Here is a 21,326-nt window from a genome sequence, read left to right as displayed (position 1 = left end):
GTCGTTAAAGAACTAATTAAAAGATCGATTAATAAGAATTATATAATAATATATATAGATAATAGTAGAATTAATAAAAAGGTAAGAGCTTTAACTATATCGTTAGATATTAATTCTACTTTTAATATCTATTTAGACTTAAGCGATTAATATACGATATATTTAACGAAGCTATATAATATTCTTTAAGCTCTAACTATAGTAGTTATATATTAAATAAAACTATAACTTAGTAGAGTTATAGTAAATATAGATAATTAAATATCGATTTAGACTATCGAAGACTTAAATAAGTATTTAAGATAGATCTATATAATATAAATAGTATAGATTATTAATTCGCTAAGATATCTCGAGATAGTAATAGAATTATATTAAATTTCGATATATATTAATATCGACGATAATAAATAAGTAAATAGAGAGGCGAAGAAGGCTATTAATTAACGAAAGTGAGTAGTTTATAATAAAAGAGTAAAGATAAATACTAACGAAATAGTTTAATTATTAATTAATATATATAAAAGAATAAGATAGAACTAAGCTTGAAAACCTTGAATTTATATATGCAGCCAATTATCAATTCGAGGTTATTACGCCTTTTGACTAGACTAACTAAGTTAGCCCGCTAGCCCTCTTAAGCTTCCTTATTAAAAATTTATATATAGAAGTTTTACACTCTAAAATAACCAGCTCCCTACGAATACTATTTCTTTATAATTTCGTAAATTATAGAACTCGGTATACGCTTTCTAACGCTGTAAAAATAATGAAATTTAACTTACTATTAATGAATAAAATAAATATTTAAATATAATAGTTATAATAATTACATTAGACGCGTCCGAGATCGAATAATAATCCTTTCATCTATTTATTATTCTTTTACTATTCTATTAATTCTATTAATTCTATTAATTCTATTAATTCTATTAATATAAATATAATCGTCTTCGATACCCCTCGTCTAATCTAATTAGAGCCCCTTACTAACGCCCTTAAACTATCTCTTAACGAATCTATTATTATTAATAATCGAGGCCGTAAGCGAGCTTAATAGCTATCTACTACTGCTTATAAACGTATTAAAAAACCCTTAAAAAGAGCGTTAAAAGGCTCTCAAAAGGTGCCTAAACGGATATATCCTCCCCTATATACTCCTCTCAAGCCAGCGATAAATAAGTTAAACTAACATTCAAATATTATAGTCACACCAAACGCGTCCGGGATCGAATAATAATCCTTCCACCTATTTATATAATCATTCTTCTTTCATCATTCTATCAATTCTACTAATTCTATTAATTCTATTAATTCCACTAATATAAACACATTTACCCTCGATACCCTCGCACTCAGTTAAATAAGAGAAGGATCTATAATAGGCGAATACGGAGAACACTACGGAGAACATTGCGGAGACAGTCATCAGCAGCAGTAACACAACAGGCCTACTCTCCACGATCTCACATCAATCCACTCAGCCAGTGTAAGAGAAGTCACTACAGCAGGCGAATACGGAGAATACTACGGAGAAACCAAGCGACAACAAGGCCCCCAGCACCAAGAACAGGCTCAGCTCTCCAAGATCCCACGTCATATACTCTCCACGATTCCACATCAAATCATTACTCAGCAAGCGGAGAACACCACTGTAACTTAGCCTATCATCCCCACTACATTAAGAAGTAAGAGAAGGAACTACAACAGGCAAATACGGAGAACACTACGGAGAAATCAAGCGACAACAAGGCCACCATCGTCAAGAACACGGCTCAGCTCTCCAAGATCCCACGTCATATACTCTCCACGGTTCCAAATCAAATCATCACTCAGCAAGCGGAGAACACCACTGCAACTTGGCCGTTCCACATCAAATCATCACTCAACAAGCAGAGAACACCACTGCAACTTGACCTATCATCCCCACTACATTAAGGAGTAAGAGGAGGAACTACAACAGGCAAATGCGGAGAACACTGCGGAGAACACTATGGAGAACACTGCGGAGAAACCAAGCGGCAACAAGGCCCCCAGCACCAAGAACACGGCTCAGCTCTCCAAGATCCCACATCATATACTCTCCACGGTTCCACATCAAATCATCACTCAGCAAGCGGAGAAAACCACTACAACTTAGCCTGTCATCCCCACTACATTAAGGAGTAAGAGGAGGAACTACAACAGGCAAATGCGGAGAACACTGCGGAGAACACTATGGAGAACACTGCGGAGAAACCAAGCGACAACAAGGCCCCCAGCACCAAGAACACGGCTCAGCTCTCCAAGATCCCACGTCATATCAGTTATCCACTCAGTCAGCCACTCAGCTAGCCACTCAATCTGATACTCTACAAGAGGAGGAGTAAGACGAGGAACTACAACAGGCAAATGCGGAGAACACTGCGGAGAAATCAAGCGGCAACAAGGCCACCATCGTCAAGAACACGGCTCAGCTCTCCAAGATCCCACGTCATATACTCTCCACAATTCCACATCAAATCATCACTCAGCAAGCGAAGAACACCACTACAACTTAGCCTATCATCCCCACTACATTAAGGAGTAAGAGGAGGAACTACAATAGACAAATGCGGAGAACACTGCGGAGAACACTATAGAGAACACTACGGAGAAACCAAGCGGCAACAAGGCCACCATCGTCAAGACAGCTCTCCAAGATCCCACGTCATATACTCTCCACGGTTCCACATCAAATCATCACTCCGGAACGATGCATATTTAAACGAATTAAAATCGTCCGATGTCTACAGCTATTTCATTATTCGAAAAATTTCACTGCGGCAGGAGATATTGTGGGATTCACACCACTAATTAGCACGTTATCTCCATTTCTTTTCGATATTTCGATACTTCTTATTATAAGAACATAGCCTTTCTCTATTTTTTATAAGCAATTATTACACCTTCCTAATTAGGCCTTAGCGCGCCTCTCTCCGCACATATATACCTATATACTATATAGATTAAATCAATTTTATAGTAGTAGAAGTAGGTCAAAAACGCACAGCAAGCGATCAGAGTTCGATTTGACTTAGGGCTAGGGCTAAAATTCGATTTGACTTAGAAAAATCCAACTCCATGAATTTAATTCATAGGCCTTTACTTGTTATATAGATAAGAATAATATCGACAATTAAGATAGCTATTAGAAATTACGCGATAAAATAATAGACTATTAAATAAACTAATAAGAAGCGAGGCGATATTCTTAGAAGAATTTAATTAATATCGTTAAAATAAATATAACTTCTATATTTAAGAGTTAAGCGCGCTAAGACATCGCTAATAATATAAATAAGAATTAAGAAAATAGATCTTAAGATCTTTCTTTATAATCGATAAGTATTAAATATAGAGAATAAAGAATATAAGTGTAAAGCGAAGTAGACGACTCGGTATATTCTTTACGAATATAGATTATTTAGTAAAAAAGCGAGAAATATAATAAATTAAAGAGAGAAGAAAGTAAAAGAGAGAGTTATTACTTATAAGGATATACTAATAAAAGCTACGCTATATCTCTATAGCGATAGACTTTATAAGAAGTATAAGACTTATTAAATAATATTAAGTTCTTTTAAAAAAAAAAAAAAAAAAAATTTAATAAAAAAAATTTAAAAAAAAAAAAAATAATAAAAAAAAGGGGGGTTTTTAGTAATAAAGTTTATTTTCTTTTAAGGATCAAGTTTAATAAAACGTAGAACCATGACGGTGACTTATATAGTCTCATTTATTTGAGATCATATAATTAGCTGAAAGGATTAGATAGATTACGTAACTCGTATAGTCGGCCACTAGGGTAAGACTTCAGGGTAGTATGATGTAATCAATCAAAAAAAAAATTTTTTTTTTCCAAACTGTTGGGAGGATCATCAACTTTGTTCTTCGACCTCTCAATAATGTATAGGCCAGAGCAGCCATCGTTGTCTTCCCTGATTCATTTCAAAACCCCACACTAGGCCCGGCTCCGGTACGGGAGCAGGCAGCAAGCCTTACGAGTAGTGCTTAGAGAGTATCCCGACAGCTAAGAAATTGACGGAGGGTCAGCTGACTGCATGCTTACTGCAGAGTGCGGAGCTAAGGCATCCCCAATGCTGAAGTTACTATTTATCCTACTGGAGGGACTAGGAATCATGCCTGTCGCTTACAGGGGTGGAGCGTGCACAGCCCATCATATTAACCCTTTCGGTCCTACCTATTCTTCCTCAAATGCATAGACGCCACTTCCTTCGCTGCTCTCAGTCCCGAATTCGCCACTTCTGTCAGCCATGCAGGTCTTTAATGTCACCCCATTCCGTCGCTTGTCCCTTCTTCGTGCAGATGATACAAATCCTTCGAAATCGGGGTTTTATTCCTGTTTCTGGATGTTCGGACCGCGGCTGAAAATCAACTTTGCCTCAGCTCACCGTTACAGTTCAGCAGCCCAGTGTTCCGGTGGGTAGCGAGACTGTTAGTATAGGCTTAAATGCAGTCCTTGTTGGCGGAACGACCCTCAAGCCCGCAGCTTCTGGGATGACAGTTGATGGGGCGCTAGTCTCTCTGGGTTCTTCTGGACTTGTCGTTGGCAGTCAGACAAAGACTGTTGTTTTCGCAGCTAATAGTTTGACCGCTGTACTGTTCTCCATGACCGTTGGTACCGTGACCATCACGGCCGGAGCCGGCAGTCTCATCGCATCGTTGATGGACATACGCTCAGGCCTGGTGGCTAGGGTTTTACAGTGGCTGATGGTACACTAATATGTCTCGGGTCCTACATACTCAAGATAGGCACCCGAACAGTCGGTCTTTCGCTACCAGCTATAACCACGAATGCTAGCCCTAGTGACGGCATCCGTGCAATGGTTATGGCGGGTCGAGAAAGGATGGGTGGCGGGACCGTGGTAGCGCCATTCCAAACGGCAGGTATGAATCGGTCAGCTGGCGTGAATGGCAGCATACTTTTCAGGGGTGAAGCTGTGAAACACTCTCCATCAATCTAGTGCTGTGTTGCTTGTGTGGTGTCACTTGCTCTGATACTACTGTGGCACTAAATGGATAGGGGGGCAGACAAGTTGGCCAGGAGCAAGAATTGAACTTGCTACCGCTGAAACGTTTCGATTGGATTTGGACTCAATCTATCTTTTAATCGAGGATTCATCGAATCCAAAGCTCCCTCGTCACCAAGGTCTTCATAGGCCTTGCGTCTTATATCCAGGGCAAATTCCGCCATCACTTTAGTCACCAACAAATCAAAATCGCTGGCGTGCAGACTGATTAGAGAGAATGGGCCGTCCACATCCACCACCTCTACAATAGCATCTGACACTTCCAAACGTCATCATGACTAAGCATTCTCAAGGTGATTATAATGCAGACTCGAGCTAGCAATGCCAGCTTTTCATCATCTCCCACTACAAAAGTGGTCTGATGGAAATATAGGGGCCCGACATGAATGCAGACTCAGCGATTCCGCTGATAGACTTTGACCAATTCCTGAACGGTTCGACTGACAGACGCGAACAGGTTGCCTCGGCCATCGATGCAGCGTTCCGCTCCGTCGGCTTCTTGTATGTGAGCAACCATGGTATCGATCAAGATAAGGTGGATGAGTGTTTCCAATGGGTAAACGCCCGAGTTTCATCTTCTTATGTTGTAACGCAAGGAGCTTTCCATTCGTCTTTGATTTAATGGCTGCCTTTCCCTCGCCGTCGCCCATTCTCGATCACCTGGAATCTTAGGTCCTTTGCATCGACAATCATCGCTAATGCATCGTCACGCACAGAGCAAGCGCTTCTTTGCGCTTTCTGAATCCAAGAAGAATCTCATACGACGCCCGCCTGATAAGTCGATCTACCGTGGCTACGTCGGCGTCGGACGCGAAAAGGTACGCGAGCGCGTCTGCATCAAAGAGAGCTTCGATACTGGGAACCCGGACGAGGATGAGCAAACTAATCTATGGCCACCTGAGGAGCTGTTACCGGGGTTCCGCGAGTTCATGGAGATGTTTTACCAGGAGTGTTCGAAGCTTGTACGGCAATTGCTGGACGCGTTGTCCATTGCGCTGCACCTTGCTCCCGCCGATTCACTGGCACAATTTCATGAAGCGTCATTATTTGCTATGAGTCTGCTCTACTATCCTGCTTTGCCCACGAAAGATCTCCTCTCAGGCGCCCACACTCGCATCCCCGCACACTCCGATTTCGGCACCCTGACGCTCCTCTTCCAGGACGACGTCGGCGGATTGGAGATTGCGGAGCCAGGCTCCGCAAACACGGAGACGAGTGCGGGGTTCGAAAAGGAAGGCCGTTTCAGGAGGGTGGAGCCGAAGCCGGGAACGGTCGTGGTGAACGTGGGGTACTTGCTCATGAGGTGGAGTAATGGGCGCTGGAAGAATACGGTGCACAGGGTTGTAGAGCCTCCAAACTCGACAATCGGCGGAGACGAGATGACGCCAGCGAGATACAGCGTTCCGTTTTTCGCATCCCCTGATCCCGCGACCGTCGTCGAAGCTTTACCGGGGTGCTGGAGCGAGGAGGTACCGAGGAGATGGAAGGCGATCTCGGCTGGTGACTATCTTAGGAGGAAGAGGCAGGCTGTGTATGTTTAGTGCTGTTGTTGTTGTCTGTCTTGGGGCGCATGATATGGCTCTTGGTTGACTGACTGACTGACCTAATTAATGACTTGGAGGCTCTCATGGAAACAATTAGACATCATGGACCCGTGAGAAGGAAGTCCGGTTGGTGAACCCCACCAAGTTTTCCTGCCCATACGCATACAGCCATGCAATTGATCAAGCCCGAAGAGCTTTGCTACAGGTCTCGTGGAGTCATATTGAGACATCAGAGCACTCGGCGAGACTCAACTACACAATGAAGGCCATTGTGGTTGAAGAGTCTGCAGTATCCTAGTCAAATTTTGAGCTCATATTCATACACAAATCTGCCAACCCCCTGGCCTCACCCCCACTCAAATCAATTGTGGCGGGCTGGGCTTGGACGGCATGGTCACGTTTCACCGTCGCGGGTGACAGGGGAACCTATCTCCCAAAGATTCCCATCTCGATTCGGAGATATCCATCTCCACTCGGAGACATTCCCTCTCTTCATTTTCGAAACATTCCTCGCTCCGCATAATCTCGCGTCGCATCCACCCCCCATTGCCTCGATACGCTCTTTTGCGCTCCCTAGAGCAAGACCAAACGCTGTGGCAGGAACGACGGCGCTTGGTCAGTTACGTTGGCGGAGAGTCGGACGGGGGCATGGTTGGGATGACACCGCTAGGCTGATATGGGCGTGAGTAGAGTGAGTGTACCCCGGGTAGAACATCGGTTCCGAAAAGCGGCTCTGTTGCGTTGGGTCCATCGGACTTACTTTCCCTACCGCTAGATGATGTGGCGTTCCGGAAGCAGGTTGGCAACTACCTCCCTTTTTTTCTTTTTTCTCCTTTTTTTTTTTCACGGGACCGCCGTACGAGGGCCGTGGTGCTTTCTGTTCATGACTCCCGGCGACCATTTTTCCGCCGTAGCATTCACTCCCCCCTCTCTCTCTCTCTCTCTACCTTGGTGTCTCCTCAGCCCGTTCCCTCGCTGCTGGGTCCAACGTTGGGTTTCGGCCACCCGCCCCGTTCTTGTATCTCGTCCCTGCCCCCCGGCGAAACGGTATGAGTCGGTGTGCGCTGTCTTTCCTGCCGGTCCCGCTTCGGACTCAGTTGTCAGGTCTGTTCGCCAGCCGGCCTCGATGTTAGGACCTTTATCACAGGATGCATGCCGTCACAGGGTCAAAGTCGCGGGTGTCGATCGTGATGGAAAGTGTTACAGACACGGCTGTGTGGCGCGGTGGAAATGGTGTTTTGATGCATTGAGAGAGCGCGTTGGGCGAATGTTGAAAGGATAGAGGGATGATGAGCTGCAATGGGAGGGGGGAGGGGTGGGGTTGAGTCTCGATGCCGGTTTTATATCCCTCTTATATAGACATCTGGAAAACCTCCCGCAGGGTATTGTTTTTCTAAATGTGATGGCTGTCTCCTCTACCTTTGGGGAATACGTAGTCTATCCTTGCTGGCTGACATTCATTCTTCTGCTCGCCAGATTGGTAATTTATTCAGAGCATGGGCTAAGATGGAACGATTCGGTAGCCTTTTGTGTAGAAGTGACTAGACTCCTTAGGGTATCAATTATTGTGGCAATCACGGCCGCGTCGTAGGACTCATTAGATGGCATTAATGGGCTCTGTTAAGTGCCTACGCGTCTACGTTCCAACGGCCTTCTCGATGCTATTGGTGCAAAGACGTATTGATGCTGAAAGGGATGTGGGAAGCTTGGATGGATATGAAATGGACGTGAAAAGAAAGGCTTCCGCCATCAATCGAGCGCTCATGTCGTCGGTACATGCTCCGATGGCTGCCCGTTACGAGACGATGAGCCCTGGGGAATATGAGCCAAAGTCTCCCGCCTCAACTGCCCATCCTGCGAGCCCACGGCCACGAGGACGTCGCCCTCAGGCTTCGAGAGGTACCGAATTGGCCCCTCGACCCATCTGTCGGCCAGACTGCCGATCATCTCCTTGGTCTCGGCGTCCGGGACAGGCCGCATGGGGAACGTCCAGTCCAGCGTTCCGCCAAAGCGTTTCGGCAGGTCTTCGGGCGCGATAAACTCGGTCAGCTTTTCCGTAGCTTCGGAAGCGGACAGGACGAAGATCTTCCTGGTGGTCGCGGGATCGAAGCGGCTGGTGACGAGACTCCAGATGGTGGGGAAGAAGGACGGCGCCCCGACGACGAAGATCCGCTCCACCGTCTCCGGATAGTGCGCCGTGGCCATGCTGCTGGCGGTCTGAAGGATCGATCGCAGATTCCAGAACTTCCGCAGCCCAACATTGGAGAGATCGATGATGTTTACGGATTTATTGATGGTGATTCCGTCATTCCGCACCCTGTTGCACAGACGCTGCGTGAAGTTCGTTATGTATTCTGCCGGGAGGAAGATACTCGATAATCCGGGATCTTCTTTCGAGATTTGAGCGAGATCTTCGGGACGGATCTCGGACAATACATAGACCATCAGAGGGATGCCCATTTTGTCTCGACGGCCCGTCCATTGGGGTTGCTTGGTGAGATTGGTGAGTACGGAGTCTGGTTGGTTGAAACTGGGAAGTGAACCCACTTACTACTCTGTTCATACGTGCAAATCTCTGTATCTCCACGTTGTCGTATGTTTGAACGAGGGCGACTTTTCTGCGCCAGGCTGCTGAGGCGCTGTATTGCTTGTAAGCAGCCTGTGGGTCGTACGAGCGCGCAACGAGAAACCGTCTATATCACGATAAGTAAGGTGTCTTGGACACGGGTTGAAGTCTGAACAACATACAATAGGTCTTTATCGTCATTGTGCCCTTCGGCAGGATAGCCTTCGATCTCACTTGCCGGCCAATAGAGTTTGTTATTCTCACACAATGCTTTGAGCTCTGCAAAAGCCTTGGCTTGGTGTTCGTTGGCAACAGAAGGTTGAGAGACCAAGGCAGGTTTCTCTGAATCAGCTGGGTTTGCCGAGGATTCGGCTGCCATGCTTGCACGTGCGCTCTGTCTCGATATTCTGAATAGGGGTGATCAGTAGGGATTGTGCAATGGAAGAGGCAAGGTTCCAGCAAGCCACCCTATGTGTGTAGATTAGGGTAAGCAGAGGCACAACACATCTGAGCGGTGCAGATAGCAGTATTTGATAACAGTTCCGAGGATTCTTAATGTTTCATTTCTGTTCTCACAAGGAATGCTTTCGCGTCGGCTCCGCGGACACAGGGTTACGGTTGGCCAAGCAACGCTATGGCAATAGCATTAAGGTCTTACCCTAACTCAGTATCAAAAGAGATCATAGATGTTTTATGATTGTACACTACAATAATAACTAGGTAAAGTACTCGAGGAATTGTGTTAATTGAATCGACTAGAGGGAATTGTAATTAATACTCGACTAATACGTAAAATATAACTTTACATCGGCAATGCGGGGTCGGGAGCTAGTGGTGGCTCCGGGCGCCCATACCTTATCTGTCATGCGCATGTACCCGCGAGCGAAGGAGCCCAAGCTGCAGAGGCCACCTAATCAGGCCGAGCCCCCAATAGCTGCAAAGTTGCTACCTAATCAAGGCCATGTTATAAGACCACAGACACCAGGAAAATCGCGTTACAGGGCCCCAACGCACAAGATTTAGGGTGCTGACAAAAGAACGCCCGCACGTGCCAAAGACCCGGACAAGGCCCCTGCCTTTGTCGCCATGTACACTTCGAAGCAATGATCCAGAGCAACTACCTACAGCCATAGGTACCATCGAAAAGTGTCCCTGCAGCGCACCCACGGAATAAATCGCCCCAAACGACGATTTTTCGGGGGACGACATTAGGGCGTTGATGGCCGGAGAGCTACTTTACCTACACCTCTAGCGGGCACGCTCGGGTGGCCGTGCGCTGAACGAACATCACTTCGGGTTGGTGCGGTCGTTACTGTTTCGATAGACTGAGCGTATCACGTATCCGTCTACCTTGAACAGGTGAATTGTGTCAAGTCTAGATGAGGGTTTGGTGGTGAGATAGTTATGGTCTGTTGGCTTGTTGTTCGGTGGTTGGGAGTCGTGGAGTTTGGGAATTGAGTGTTGATGGATCGAAGAAAAAGCGGGGGGACTTTTCACGCGAGGGAGGAATCCGGAACGGAAGGGAAAGGGCTATGACTGTGAGAGGTGGGGCCCATGGAGATTTTGAGAATAGCTGAGTGCTCCAATCGTGATATCAAGATCAATACTACCCTCCCAGTCATCCCTCTATCCATCTCGACACTGTGATAACAGTCGTGTAAACCATCGCCCCTAGCCCCACAACCATCAGCAATGCATCACCAACCTTAGTCCACTTCGACTCCGCCACCCCTTTGAAATGCAGCAGTGCCGGATAAATGTACACGAGCGGCACGCACGCGAAGCTGCCAATGAGCGCCACAAACTTGTCCAGATCACTCGCGCCCAGGATGGCAATGAGGCCGCACAGAACCGTGATGGCGGCACGGAAGGCATTCTTCTTCCACTTTGTGGCCGAGGAACGCTTGCCGGAGGCTCGTTCGCCGAAGAGGGACGTTTCGATAATGCGGGCGGCGGGGAAGAGCTGCACTGGTGTGCCGACGAGGACGGCCATGGAATAGAGAAACTGCACGGCGTTGACGAGCTTGCTGCTTTGGGGGAAATTGGAGATGATTTCGACGCGGGTTTTGTCGCCGAAGGTGGCGTAGCAGAGGGCGCCGATGGAGGTGAAGATGATGGTTATGATTATCATGACGATGTAGAGAAGGCGGGAGAATTTTTCCGGTTGCGCCATCGAGGATTGGATGGGCAGGATGAGGCCGATGCCTTCGAAGGTGAAGATGGCGGAGCCGATAGTGAGGGTGAAATCGCGGGGGTTAAACAGCTCGACTGTTGGATGCAGGCCTTTGGAAGCGAGGGTGGCGATGTCGTAGTACCAGATGTAGATCAAGCCGAAGAGAATGAAGACGTCAGCTAGGAGAGCCGCGGGGCCCAGTTTCGAGATGTTGCGGATGAGGGCGAGCGGGATTAGTACGACGAGTTGAATCGCTATGAGAGCCTTCCCGCTCAATGGTGCGGTAGGAGAGGACGTGACGGCGTCTAGAAACGAGGCCAGATTTTCGGCGGTGAAGATGATGCCTGCGCAGACGAAACCTATCTGCGATATCGTAATGGATCCGAGTATCAAGGCTCTAAACCTGGGGCCTCCGATCGCGGCGCCCAATTCGCCGTAGCCGCCGCCGTAGCGCTGTCTGCATGTCAGGAGCAGGTGGAAACAGAGACAGGATATCAATGAGACGGTCACTAGGGTGATGGAAGAAAAGAGAATGCCACCGTTCCTGAAAGCTTTGGGGAGAAACATGATGCCCGTACCAATGAACGCCTTGAGTAAAGTGAAGAAGGATTTCAACGTGGTCGCTTCCCCTAGCTTTTCGGCTCGCCGAGAACTCTTGCGCCGGCCCAGTAGCGGTCTGGTCTCACCGGCCTGAGATTCCGCCTCCTCATCGGCGCTGTCGAGGGCAGATTCATCCTCCGACTCTGCAAGGTCCTCCCCTGCAAAGCTCCCATAAAGGTCGAGGAATGAGACAAAATTCCTGGTGACCGGACTCGTTACGCTGTTGAAGCGTCTCTGCTGCCGCTGCAAGAACTGGCGCCGAAATCCGCCCGGGGCGAGCTGATCGCTAGGTGTGATGTCATTTCTGTATGGGCCAAAAGTGCTGGATCTACGCAGGTTGGGGTTCGCGAAAGTGGCAGCTCTTGCAGGCAGTCTGGCTCTAGCGCCAATCTTGAAAATTTCCCGGTGGATGTCACCGCCTTGTAGCGTCAGCGAGTCTTGCGGCTCTTCGGCTGATGATGGGAGGATTGGCGCAGACGCTGATGCGTTGTTCGGGGCAGTTGAGACGGCATCGGGTTCAGCGGTATAGCCAGATGGCAGATGTCGGGATACTATATCTGCTTCCGCCTGTCTCCGTTCATTTTGGCTTGATGGGGTATCGGTCATGAGATGCTACGATCCTGTGGCAAAATCGTGGCGATGGCTATCGTTTACGGTAGAGAACAGGTGGCGACAGCGTCACGGCAGATTGAAGATCACGGAAGAATGAAATACCACTCTTTGATCAAGGATTTTTCGCTGATGGAAAAAGAGTACAAATGGATTTTGCAAATGAGCACTGCAGGAATGATGTAAATTCCGCAGGGCTGAGAATGTATAATACAAGTATCATACTCTACTTATGTAAGATACTATTAGCGGCTCTCAAAATTACAAGAAGACATAGCATATGTCCACAATCAATGATTAGTTTTCTACTGGCAAAGATATATAATTACTATACTATTTCTAGCGATCTCATCCGCGACATACTTTCTTCAAGCATTAGGGGCCTGAAGTTACTGAAATCGTGCGATTAAGGGGCAAATCACGCTAAGCGAATGAATATTATTAGTTTTAACGATTTATAGTTATTAGCTATAATGTAATTAAGACTATAGCTATATAGTTATAAGTAAATATAGTTATAGATAATATAGTTATAGATAATAGTAATTATAGATAATATAGTTATAAATAATAGCTATATAGTTATAATTATAATATATTAAAGTAATTAATTTACTTAGCGTATATATAAAACTAATATATCTAAAAGATTAAGATATAACTCTCGAAGTAATTCGATTTATTATAAGTTATAAGTCGAAATCGAATAATTTAAAAAACGAATCTCTAGTAATTTAATAAGCGACTTTTTATATTTATATTAAGTTTATATCTACTATATAAAGTTCTTTTCTTATATTCTATCTATCTATATATACGATTTATTTATATAATATTTATATATAGCTTTAATCTTAATTATATTAGATATAATCTATTATATTATTAATAGATTATAAGCCTAAATAGCTATTAATTAAGATTTTAGTCTTTTATTATATCTATCTACTACCGCTATAATCTTAAATATTAAAAAATATAATTAATTTAAAAATTCTATTGAAGAATACTCGAGAATAAGATTATAATAAACTAAGAAATAAGATTATTTATTCGCTAGATAGATAGCGTTATTAATTAAGAATCTTTTATTTAAAGAAAAAGAAAGAAGAGAGAAAAAGAATTTTCTATTCGATTTGAATAATTTACTAATAATCGATTTATTAAAGAAACTAAATAAGAGACTTATTAATAAATTATATATTAAAATAAAAGTTCTAAAGAACTTAAATTATTATCTATAAATCTAGAATTATTAATAATTTTTTAAGAAATAAAATATTTTTAAAATAGTATTTAAGAATTTATTAATATCTATATAATTCGATAGAAAGTTAATTAAATAATAAATTATTTTAAATAGATAAATTACTATATTAATTAGAGGTAATATTAATCGAAATTAGAAGAGTTATATTATCTATTTTATTACTTTTAAGTTTATATAAAATAAACTTTATCGAATCTATAAAATAAGTAATAAAGAATATTTTTTAATTATATTATAGAAGTTTCTTAGATATATTAAATTAGTAAATTAAATAATTAATTAAATAATAGTAGATTTATAAAATTTATAGAATAAAGTTATAAATTTAAATCTAGTTTATATATTATATAATCTTACTATAATAATAATAATTATAAATACTTATTAAAGAAGTAAGTTTAATATAATTAAATATAACTTAGAAATTAATAATAATCTTATTATCGAAATAGCTATAGAATATTTATAAATTATAAAATAAGATAAATAGACTAAGAATAAAGATTTATTTATATATAATAAACGAAAAAATTAATTAGATTAAAGATCTTTTAAAGATATAAATAAGATAGAATATTATAACTATAAGAAAATTAAGTATTATAAGAGAGAGTATTTAAATAAGAAGAATAAAAAGAATAAAAATTATAGGGCGAAGGATTTAAATAGATAAAATTATAAATTAAAGAATTAATTAAAGAGTTTAAAGATATTTAAAGATAGTAAATAAGAATACTTAAATTATATTATAGTAATAATAAATAAATTAGATAGCGATAATAATATTAGCGATATAAGTAATATATATAATTAAAAGAAAGACTTATAAATAATTAGAGAAAAGCTAGAGCCTATAAATAATATATTATTAATAAAGAATTTCTTTATAATAATAGACTTTTTAGAAGATAGTAGCTAGCTAATAAACTTTAAAGCGACTCGCTATATAATATTAAATAAGAAACTATTTATTAATTTATAATCTTATTTAAAAGAAGTAGAATTTAATAATTAAGGCGAGTTAATAGCGATAGATAGAGAAATTATTCGAATTTATATAGATAATTATATATAGATTATAATAGATACTTTATATATTTTAAAAATAGATAATAATTTATTATTTATTATAGTATTAGATCGAAAGAGTTTTAAGATATAATTCGAAAATCTATATATTAGAATTATTAATATATTTATAAACGAGATAATAATAAGAGATTATATAAGAAATAGTTTATATTAATTAATCAAATTAATATCTAATAGAATATTCGCTTTTAGAAAATTAAAATCTCTTAATAAAAGTATATCTACAACTATAAAATAAGAATAAGTTAATTATTTTCGACTAATATATTAACGATTAGACTATATTAAAGCGTATTATCTAAAGAATCTATATCTCTATATAAGAGATATAGAGAAAATAAAACTATTAAAAAAAATTTATAAGACTTATATTTAATTAGTTAGATCTATTTATAAGCTTCTAATTAGAGATTATAATTTATATAAACTATTTAAAAAATAGATTATTATATAGTAATAGAGGGAGTAAATTATTTTACGAATTATAGTTTAATAAGAAATCGAATATTATATCGTCGTTATGAATTAAAGAAATTAAAGATATATAAGATTCTTAAATAAAGAAAGAAGTTTTTATTAATTTTCTAGAGAATATAAATAATAGTAAAAATTTGAGATTAAGTAACTTAAATATATATTAAATTAAATTGAAATCTTCGTTAGACCTTCGCGAAGTTAAAGAAACTTTTAATATTTTAAATAATAAAGAAATAATAAATTAAAGAATAGTATCTAAGATTACTATTTAATAATTTATTATATCTATATTTATTTCTAATTCTTCTAATTATATTAAATAACGTCTTATATTTTAAATCGCTATCTATTCTAGAAGAATAAATTAAAGAATTATATTAAAAATTTATATTATTTCTTTACTTTCTTATTTTCTTTATAAAGATTTTTCGAAGAGTAATATCAACTATTTACTTTATTATCTCTATCTTCTAATAATTAAATAAAGAGAAAGTATTAGTTTTAATAACTTATAATCATTAGTTATAATGTGGCTAGAGGCTATAGCTATATAGTTATAGGCAAACATAGCCATAGGTAAATAGTTATGAGCAATAGTAGTTATGGGTGACATAGCCAAGGCAAAGCTATATAGCTATGGCTATGGTGTGCTAGGGTAATCAGTCTACTTGGCGCATATGTGGAACTAACACGCCTGGAAGGCTGAGATATGACCCCGAAGCGATCCGATTTACTATAAGCCATAAGCCGAAATCGAATGACTCGAAGGGACGAATCTAGTGATTTGGCAAGCGACTTTTGCATTTATATCAGGCCCATGCCCACTGCAAAGTTCTTTCCTTATGTTCACCTATCTATGTATACGATCTATTTACATAGCATTCATATATAGCCCTAGCCCTAATTGTATTGGGCATAGCCTATCATATTGCCAACAAATATGGGTCTTGCAAGGCTTGTAAGGGCAACGTAAAATATCTGGCCAGACATTGACCGTATTTTCCCACGATTGAGCATATCTCTCGGATGATAGAATCCAAGCGTGTTCTAGAACCAGAATTGATGTGATGATATTTATCGTTTGATCTCCTTCCGAACGTCACTGGAATGTCACATAAGGATCTTCAGAACAACCGTTTCGCCCATCAAAGCCATTCCCTTCTCCCGACTAATCTTCCCCGACAGTCTCCTACTCGAAGCCCTCATTCCTTCTATATGAATAAAATGGGTTCGAGACGACTAGTGTAACGCCACGGCCGGTGTCTGCATTTCCACATCCTCGTCCCCCATCCTTCCAAAACTGACAAGAGTTTGGGACGTAGAACTTGCCCACTCAGCGTTCGGAGGAATAGGGAGTCCATACTCCTTTCGTGACCTCCATAAGTCTTCCTGCGAAGAGGCATTCGGTTTACGGCCTCGACCGGAGGAGAAAAAGTGTGTGAATCGGCCTGTCGTCGACGTGGAACCCTCGCGGGTGGCGATAATTTTGTCGCGGAGGAGGCGGTAGAGAGGCAGCAAGGTGGGTAAGCAGGCGGCGGCAATGCCGATGTTGACTTCGGCGCTGTGAGATGTTAGACTGGGAAGGGTACCGGAAATCTGAAAGACCGGAGACGCGTGGTCTGACAAGACGCTGACTCACTCTCGCCAAAGGAAATTGTCGACACTGACCCCTGGGTAACGTCAGAGCGATCTTTGGAAAATTGTCTTTGAGGAAATAAATACAAGTTGGATCAATGTGGTCGTTTTGCCAATTGATGACCGTGCGGACAATACAACATGCTGCAGTCCTGGACGTGAAATCAGTCAAAGTCGCCAAAATCAGACAGGATGTGTAAAGATAACAGAGTCATTACAATAGTCCAACACCCATAAGGCTGCATAGAAGAATCTTCTGCCGAAAGTGGATCCGAGCGTTGCGTATAATGATAATTGGGAACCCTGCGAGGATGAAGTCCGAGATGATCGATATGACTGAGATAGGTCAGCACAGGCGAATGAACGGAACACGTTCGACAAACCTACTAGCTTGAGAGATGAGGACTCTTTGGACTTGACCTTGTGTAAAGCATCTGGCCGTCTTCTGCCTTTTGGCATCCCAGGCGCCGTCCACAGGAATGCATTGCAAGATCCAGACGAGAGACAGCACAATGTTCGAGAGGACCAAGAACGCCACGAGACCTTGGATGGGCCTTTCGATGCGCTTGTTGGGGGAGATGCGCAATAACAGTAAACAGATCGACACCTTGGTGATCATCAGAGTGAAGAAAGTCTGGATCCATTCTCCATAAATGTACTTCTTGAATTCTTGAACCTGATGGTCGTTGAGATAGTACTGGTGCCGTCCAAATCCATAATGGATTTCTGGAAAGTCAAGTCCGACACCAACGATGCTGCCAAGCTTCGTCTAAGTCAGCATGTAAATTTGGAAGACCAAAGAGAGAGCTCAGTACTAAAGCAAGGACTATGGTCCAGTCATCCCAACGAGCGGACTTGATAAGGAAGAGTCGGGTGTACAATCGGAGTGTTACAAAAATACAAGACATGACCAAAAACCCAAGGCACGCCCCAAGAATTTGCCCTGTCCTGTTCTGGTTTCCATCAGAAGCAGGGAGTAGTTGAGTATCCATAGTTGTAGTACTGAAATTCCTGCGAGCATATTCGAGCACGGAAAGAAGCTGATCGTCGGGAGCAATAAAGATGTGATTTATATTCTCACTGATAGCGCCCTGCACGACTCACTGTGAGAAAGGTTGCATCTCATGAGAATCCTTCTCGCTAAGGACGGCGCAGCCTTTCACCAGACTTTCCTTGGTCCTATGAACATATGATGGCACAATACAGAGTCCGCTCGTTTGTTGTTCTCCATTGGCATGCCGTCTACTTGGGATACGGATCTCCTTGCACAAGTAGAGCACGAGCTGTAGGAATATACTTCAGAGAGGTTTGCGACGTCACACCAGTGCATACTAAGCTGGTAGCCAAAGGAGATTAAATTCTGGAGACGCCATTGCACTGTTACTGAAAGGTGGTTTTCTTGAAGGATGGATGGCAATGCGAGCCGAAAGGCGATCATGACTTGAACTGGCAAAGCAGAATATGTCATGTGTGAAGATCTCTGCACGGGTTTGCAGCTCAGCCTGATAGCATAAACTTACCTTGATGATTTGCATTCGGGCAAATGAAGGAACAATGCCCGACTTACTCAGAGAAAGGGTATCTTACAGCCTGGTACTTCTCTAGGAATCTTTGTCCGGACCCTTGAAGAAGAAACCTTAGAGGTAGGATCACAGATATTTGCGGGGGGATCAACTCACGGTTCTTTACCCGGGAAACGGAGGAATCGGGATTCGCGCAGAGGAAAGTATCTGGGTAGCCTCGCGCGCGCGAGGTTACCTGCATATGGTGACAGCCAGGCGTGGCAACCTTGATGGATGTCTGTGCGTTGCTTGGATTGCTTGAAAGACTGGCCATCAGCGAAGGGCTGATACGGGATATGCATGCAACGGGGGATTGATGTGGATTATGCATGCAACGGAGAACTCGATAAGCAATGAACAAATGCCTCACACCTTAGAGAAATCTTCTTCCTGGAGAGAGAGGGCAGGATTCTATTCCTATGATGTTGCCTTGGAAGTATGGCTTATTCCTTCGCGCAGCAGAATTATTCTTGCATATGAAGACCTCTTTTTGATTTCGTCTCGAAGGACGTGATTCATAGAAAAGTGGTCGTTTACAGGGTGAGATCAGATAAGCCTATCAAACCACAAAGTACCTGCGTAGAGATCTGCTGGCGTTGCTAATTTTTCTCCAACCAGCATATACTTCGTATGATGGTGCTGGCTTTTTTACGCTTCAAGTTGCATTCCAGCCAACTGCTCTGATAAATTGATATCAACATTAATTTCACCCCGTATTTGATGAACAGTGCACAGAGCTACCGGGGCGGCCGGTAACTCGGGAAGTCTAGTGTATTGGCCCATCCTTATCGTATCCCCCAATCAATTCCTTCCATGCATATGTACTGAAGCTCCTTCAATCCTTCGCTCCCCAATACCCTAACCTACTTACTGTATCCCATATCGATAAAAATGAAAGATGCAGAGGAAAAAAATACAGACACCCTGCCTCCTTTGAGCGAAATTGTTATTCCATCATAAAGATTCCCGTACTAGTATTACCACCAGGTCGTGGCTCGACTCTCCATCCGTTCCTCAAGTATAACATCAATGTGAATCGCTTCCTTGTCGGGAGCGTTGCTTACCGTATGACGGACAACGGCCTTCTGAAGTATTCTGGAGAAAGCTGAGGTATGCCGCATGCCGCATGCATTAGTGGTATTAAATACGGGGTCTATCGTGCTACTACTATAATAAGGCTAGGTTTCAGCTAATCTTTTATCCTGGTTCCCACTCCTATAATACTTCGTCTGTAAATCTGTCTATAAATATGCATTGGCTGATCAATTAGCCTCGGGAAGTGTGCCTATAAGAATATACGTAGCAAGCGCGCTCCATAGTAATATTGTGAAAGTCTCTCCCATTAACCGAGGTAAAGAAATGAGAATGTATATCCAGAGAGAAGGGTTTTTGTCGATCAATGCGGGGAATGTATTTCACTTGTCTGTTTTCTCCATCTCGCATTAGCGAAGTCAACACGTGATATGATGTCATTTACCTACTATCAAAAGTACCACCTCATATTCAAGGACTTAAACCAACAGCATTGGAGCGCAACTCCAATTCCATCCTACTTCTCCTCTGACTTATCAGGAGGCACAAAATGGCCTCATGTGACGTACAAACCCTATTGCACGACAGCATCATTCACCCCCCAAAGCTCCCAACCCTTCGCTCAAACCAAGGAAGTCATGTCGAAGCAGCGTCCACAGGCTGGATGCAATCCATCACGACCGACACACCATGGGAACAGATGAACGCACGCTACGAACGCGACGGCTATCTCTGGGTGAAGAATCTCATACCTCGAGAAGACGTTCTCGACATGCGGGAACAGTAAGTCCGAGCCACATTCGAGCTCGCCCCTCCGCCCCGCCTTTCCACCCGCTCACAATCAAAAAACCCCCCCAGCTATTTCCAACAACTCTCCCCCACCGGCATCCTCCTCCCCTCCTCCTCCCCCCGCGACGGCATCTTCGACCCGGCCAACGACCCCCTCGCGCACCAAGGCCTCGGCGGCGCCCCGGACCCCGCGACCCTCGCCCTCCTCGACACCGCCCACGCGACACCCGCCTACCGCCGCTTCCTCACCCACCCCGCCCTCCGCGCCTTCGTCCGGCACCTGATGCGCTGGCGCGCGGAAGTCCTCGTCGACCGCGCCATGCTGCGGCACAACTGCCCCGGCAGCCGCAGCACCGGCGTCCACTACGACAAACTGTTCCTCCGGGCCGGCGACGCCGAGTTCCTCACCGCGTGGGTCCCGATCGGGGACTGTAGGCCTACGGGCGGCGGCTTGATGTACCTCGAAGGCAGCGGTGAGCTCGGCGAGGAGATGGAGGCTGAGTTCGGGCGGGATGCGGAGGGGCTGAGTCCTGGGGAGCGTGTCGATGCGTTCAATAGGCTCATGATGGAAGATGGGTTCTTGTCGCATGACGCCGAGGAGTTTGGACGGGTGAGGGCGGGTGGGAAACTGAGGTGGTTGGTCGGTGATTATGAGGCCGGTGATGTGGTTTTCCACAAGCCGTATATGATCCACGCGGCGACCAAGAACGAGGACGAGCTGGGCAGGATCAGGTTGGCGAGCGATCTGAGGTTCTATGAGGAGGGCGCCGCGTTGGATCAGAGGTGGATGAAGGTGTGGCGGCACGATGATGGTCTTTAGGCAAGTCGGTTGTAGAAACTTGGGCTCATGATGATCCCGGTACCGTGCAACTCGTGTAATCAGCAGCCTACGATCGTGATACGCAACG

General features: G+C 43.3%; 5 protein-coding genes across 5 annotated transcripts; 2 read left to right on the top strand and 3 right to left on the bottom strand.

Moving 5' to 3' along the window:
* Positions 1–5,451: 5,451 nt before the first annotated feature.
* HO173_006161 (uncharacterized protein) lies at positions 5,452–6,610 on the top strand (the record flags this gene model as incomplete). Its single annotated transcript, XM_037308072.1, has 2 exons — positions 5,452–5,625; positions 5,786–6,610. The coding sequence occupies 2 exons, from the start codon at positions 5,452–5,454 to the stop codon at positions 6,608–6,610; spliced, it is 999 nt and encodes a 332-aa protein (XP_037164846.1).
* A 1,764-nt stretch (positions 6,611–8,374) lies between these two features.
* Positions 8,375–9,558, bottom strand: HO173_006160 (uncharacterized protein; the record flags this gene model as incomplete). Its single annotated transcript, XM_037308071.1, has 3 exons — positions 8,375–9,103; positions 9,165–9,306; positions 9,362–9,558. 3 exons carry the CDS (start codon positions 9,556–9,558, stop codon positions 8,375–8,377), a joined length of 1,068 nt encoding a protein of 355 aa, XP_037164845.1.
* A 1,239-nt stretch (positions 9,559–10,797) lies between these two features.
* Positions 10,798–12,558, bottom strand: HO173_006159 (uncharacterized protein; the record flags this gene model as incomplete). Its single annotated transcript, XM_037308070.1, has 1 exon — positions 10,798–12,558. One exon carries the CDS (start codon positions 12,556–12,558, stop codon positions 10,798–10,800), a length of 1,761 nt encoding a protein of 586 aa, XP_037164844.1.
* Positions 12,559–16,639: 4,081 nt separating this feature from the next.
* On the bottom strand, positions 16,640–18,027 carry HO173_006158 (uncharacterized protein; the record flags this gene model as incomplete). The annotated part of the gene is made up of 6 exons (XM_037308069.1): positions 16,640–16,961; positions 17,040–17,070; positions 17,123–17,187; positions 17,254–17,371; positions 17,423–17,798; positions 17,851–18,027. 6 exons carry the CDS (start codon positions 18,025–18,027, stop codon positions 16,640–16,642), a joined length of 1,089 nt encoding a protein of 362 aa, XP_037164843.1.
* A 2,152-nt stretch (positions 18,028–20,179) lies between these two features.
* HO173_006157 (uncharacterized protein) lies at positions 20,180–21,238 on the top strand (the record flags this gene model as incomplete). The annotated part of the gene is made up of 2 exons (XM_037308068.1): positions 20,180–20,412; positions 20,488–21,238. 2 exons carry the CDS (start codon positions 20,180–20,182, stop codon positions 21,236–21,238), a joined length of 984 nt encoding a protein of 327 aa, XP_037164842.1.
* Positions 21,239–21,326: the final 88 nt, after the last annotated feature.

The sequence above is a fragment of the Letharia columbiana genome (genome assembly GCF_014066305.1).
Source record: "Letharia columbiana isolate WasteWater2 chromosome Unknown Sc0000018_s1, whole genome shotgun sequence".
In the NCBI taxonomy this organism is placed as follows: domain Eukaryota; kingdom Fungi; phylum Ascomycota; class Lecanoromycetes; order Lecanorales; family Parmeliaceae; genus Letharia; species Letharia columbiana.
The sequence above is the reverse complement of the archived record's forward strand: the minus strand, read 5'-3'. Positions and strand labels throughout refer to the sequence as shown.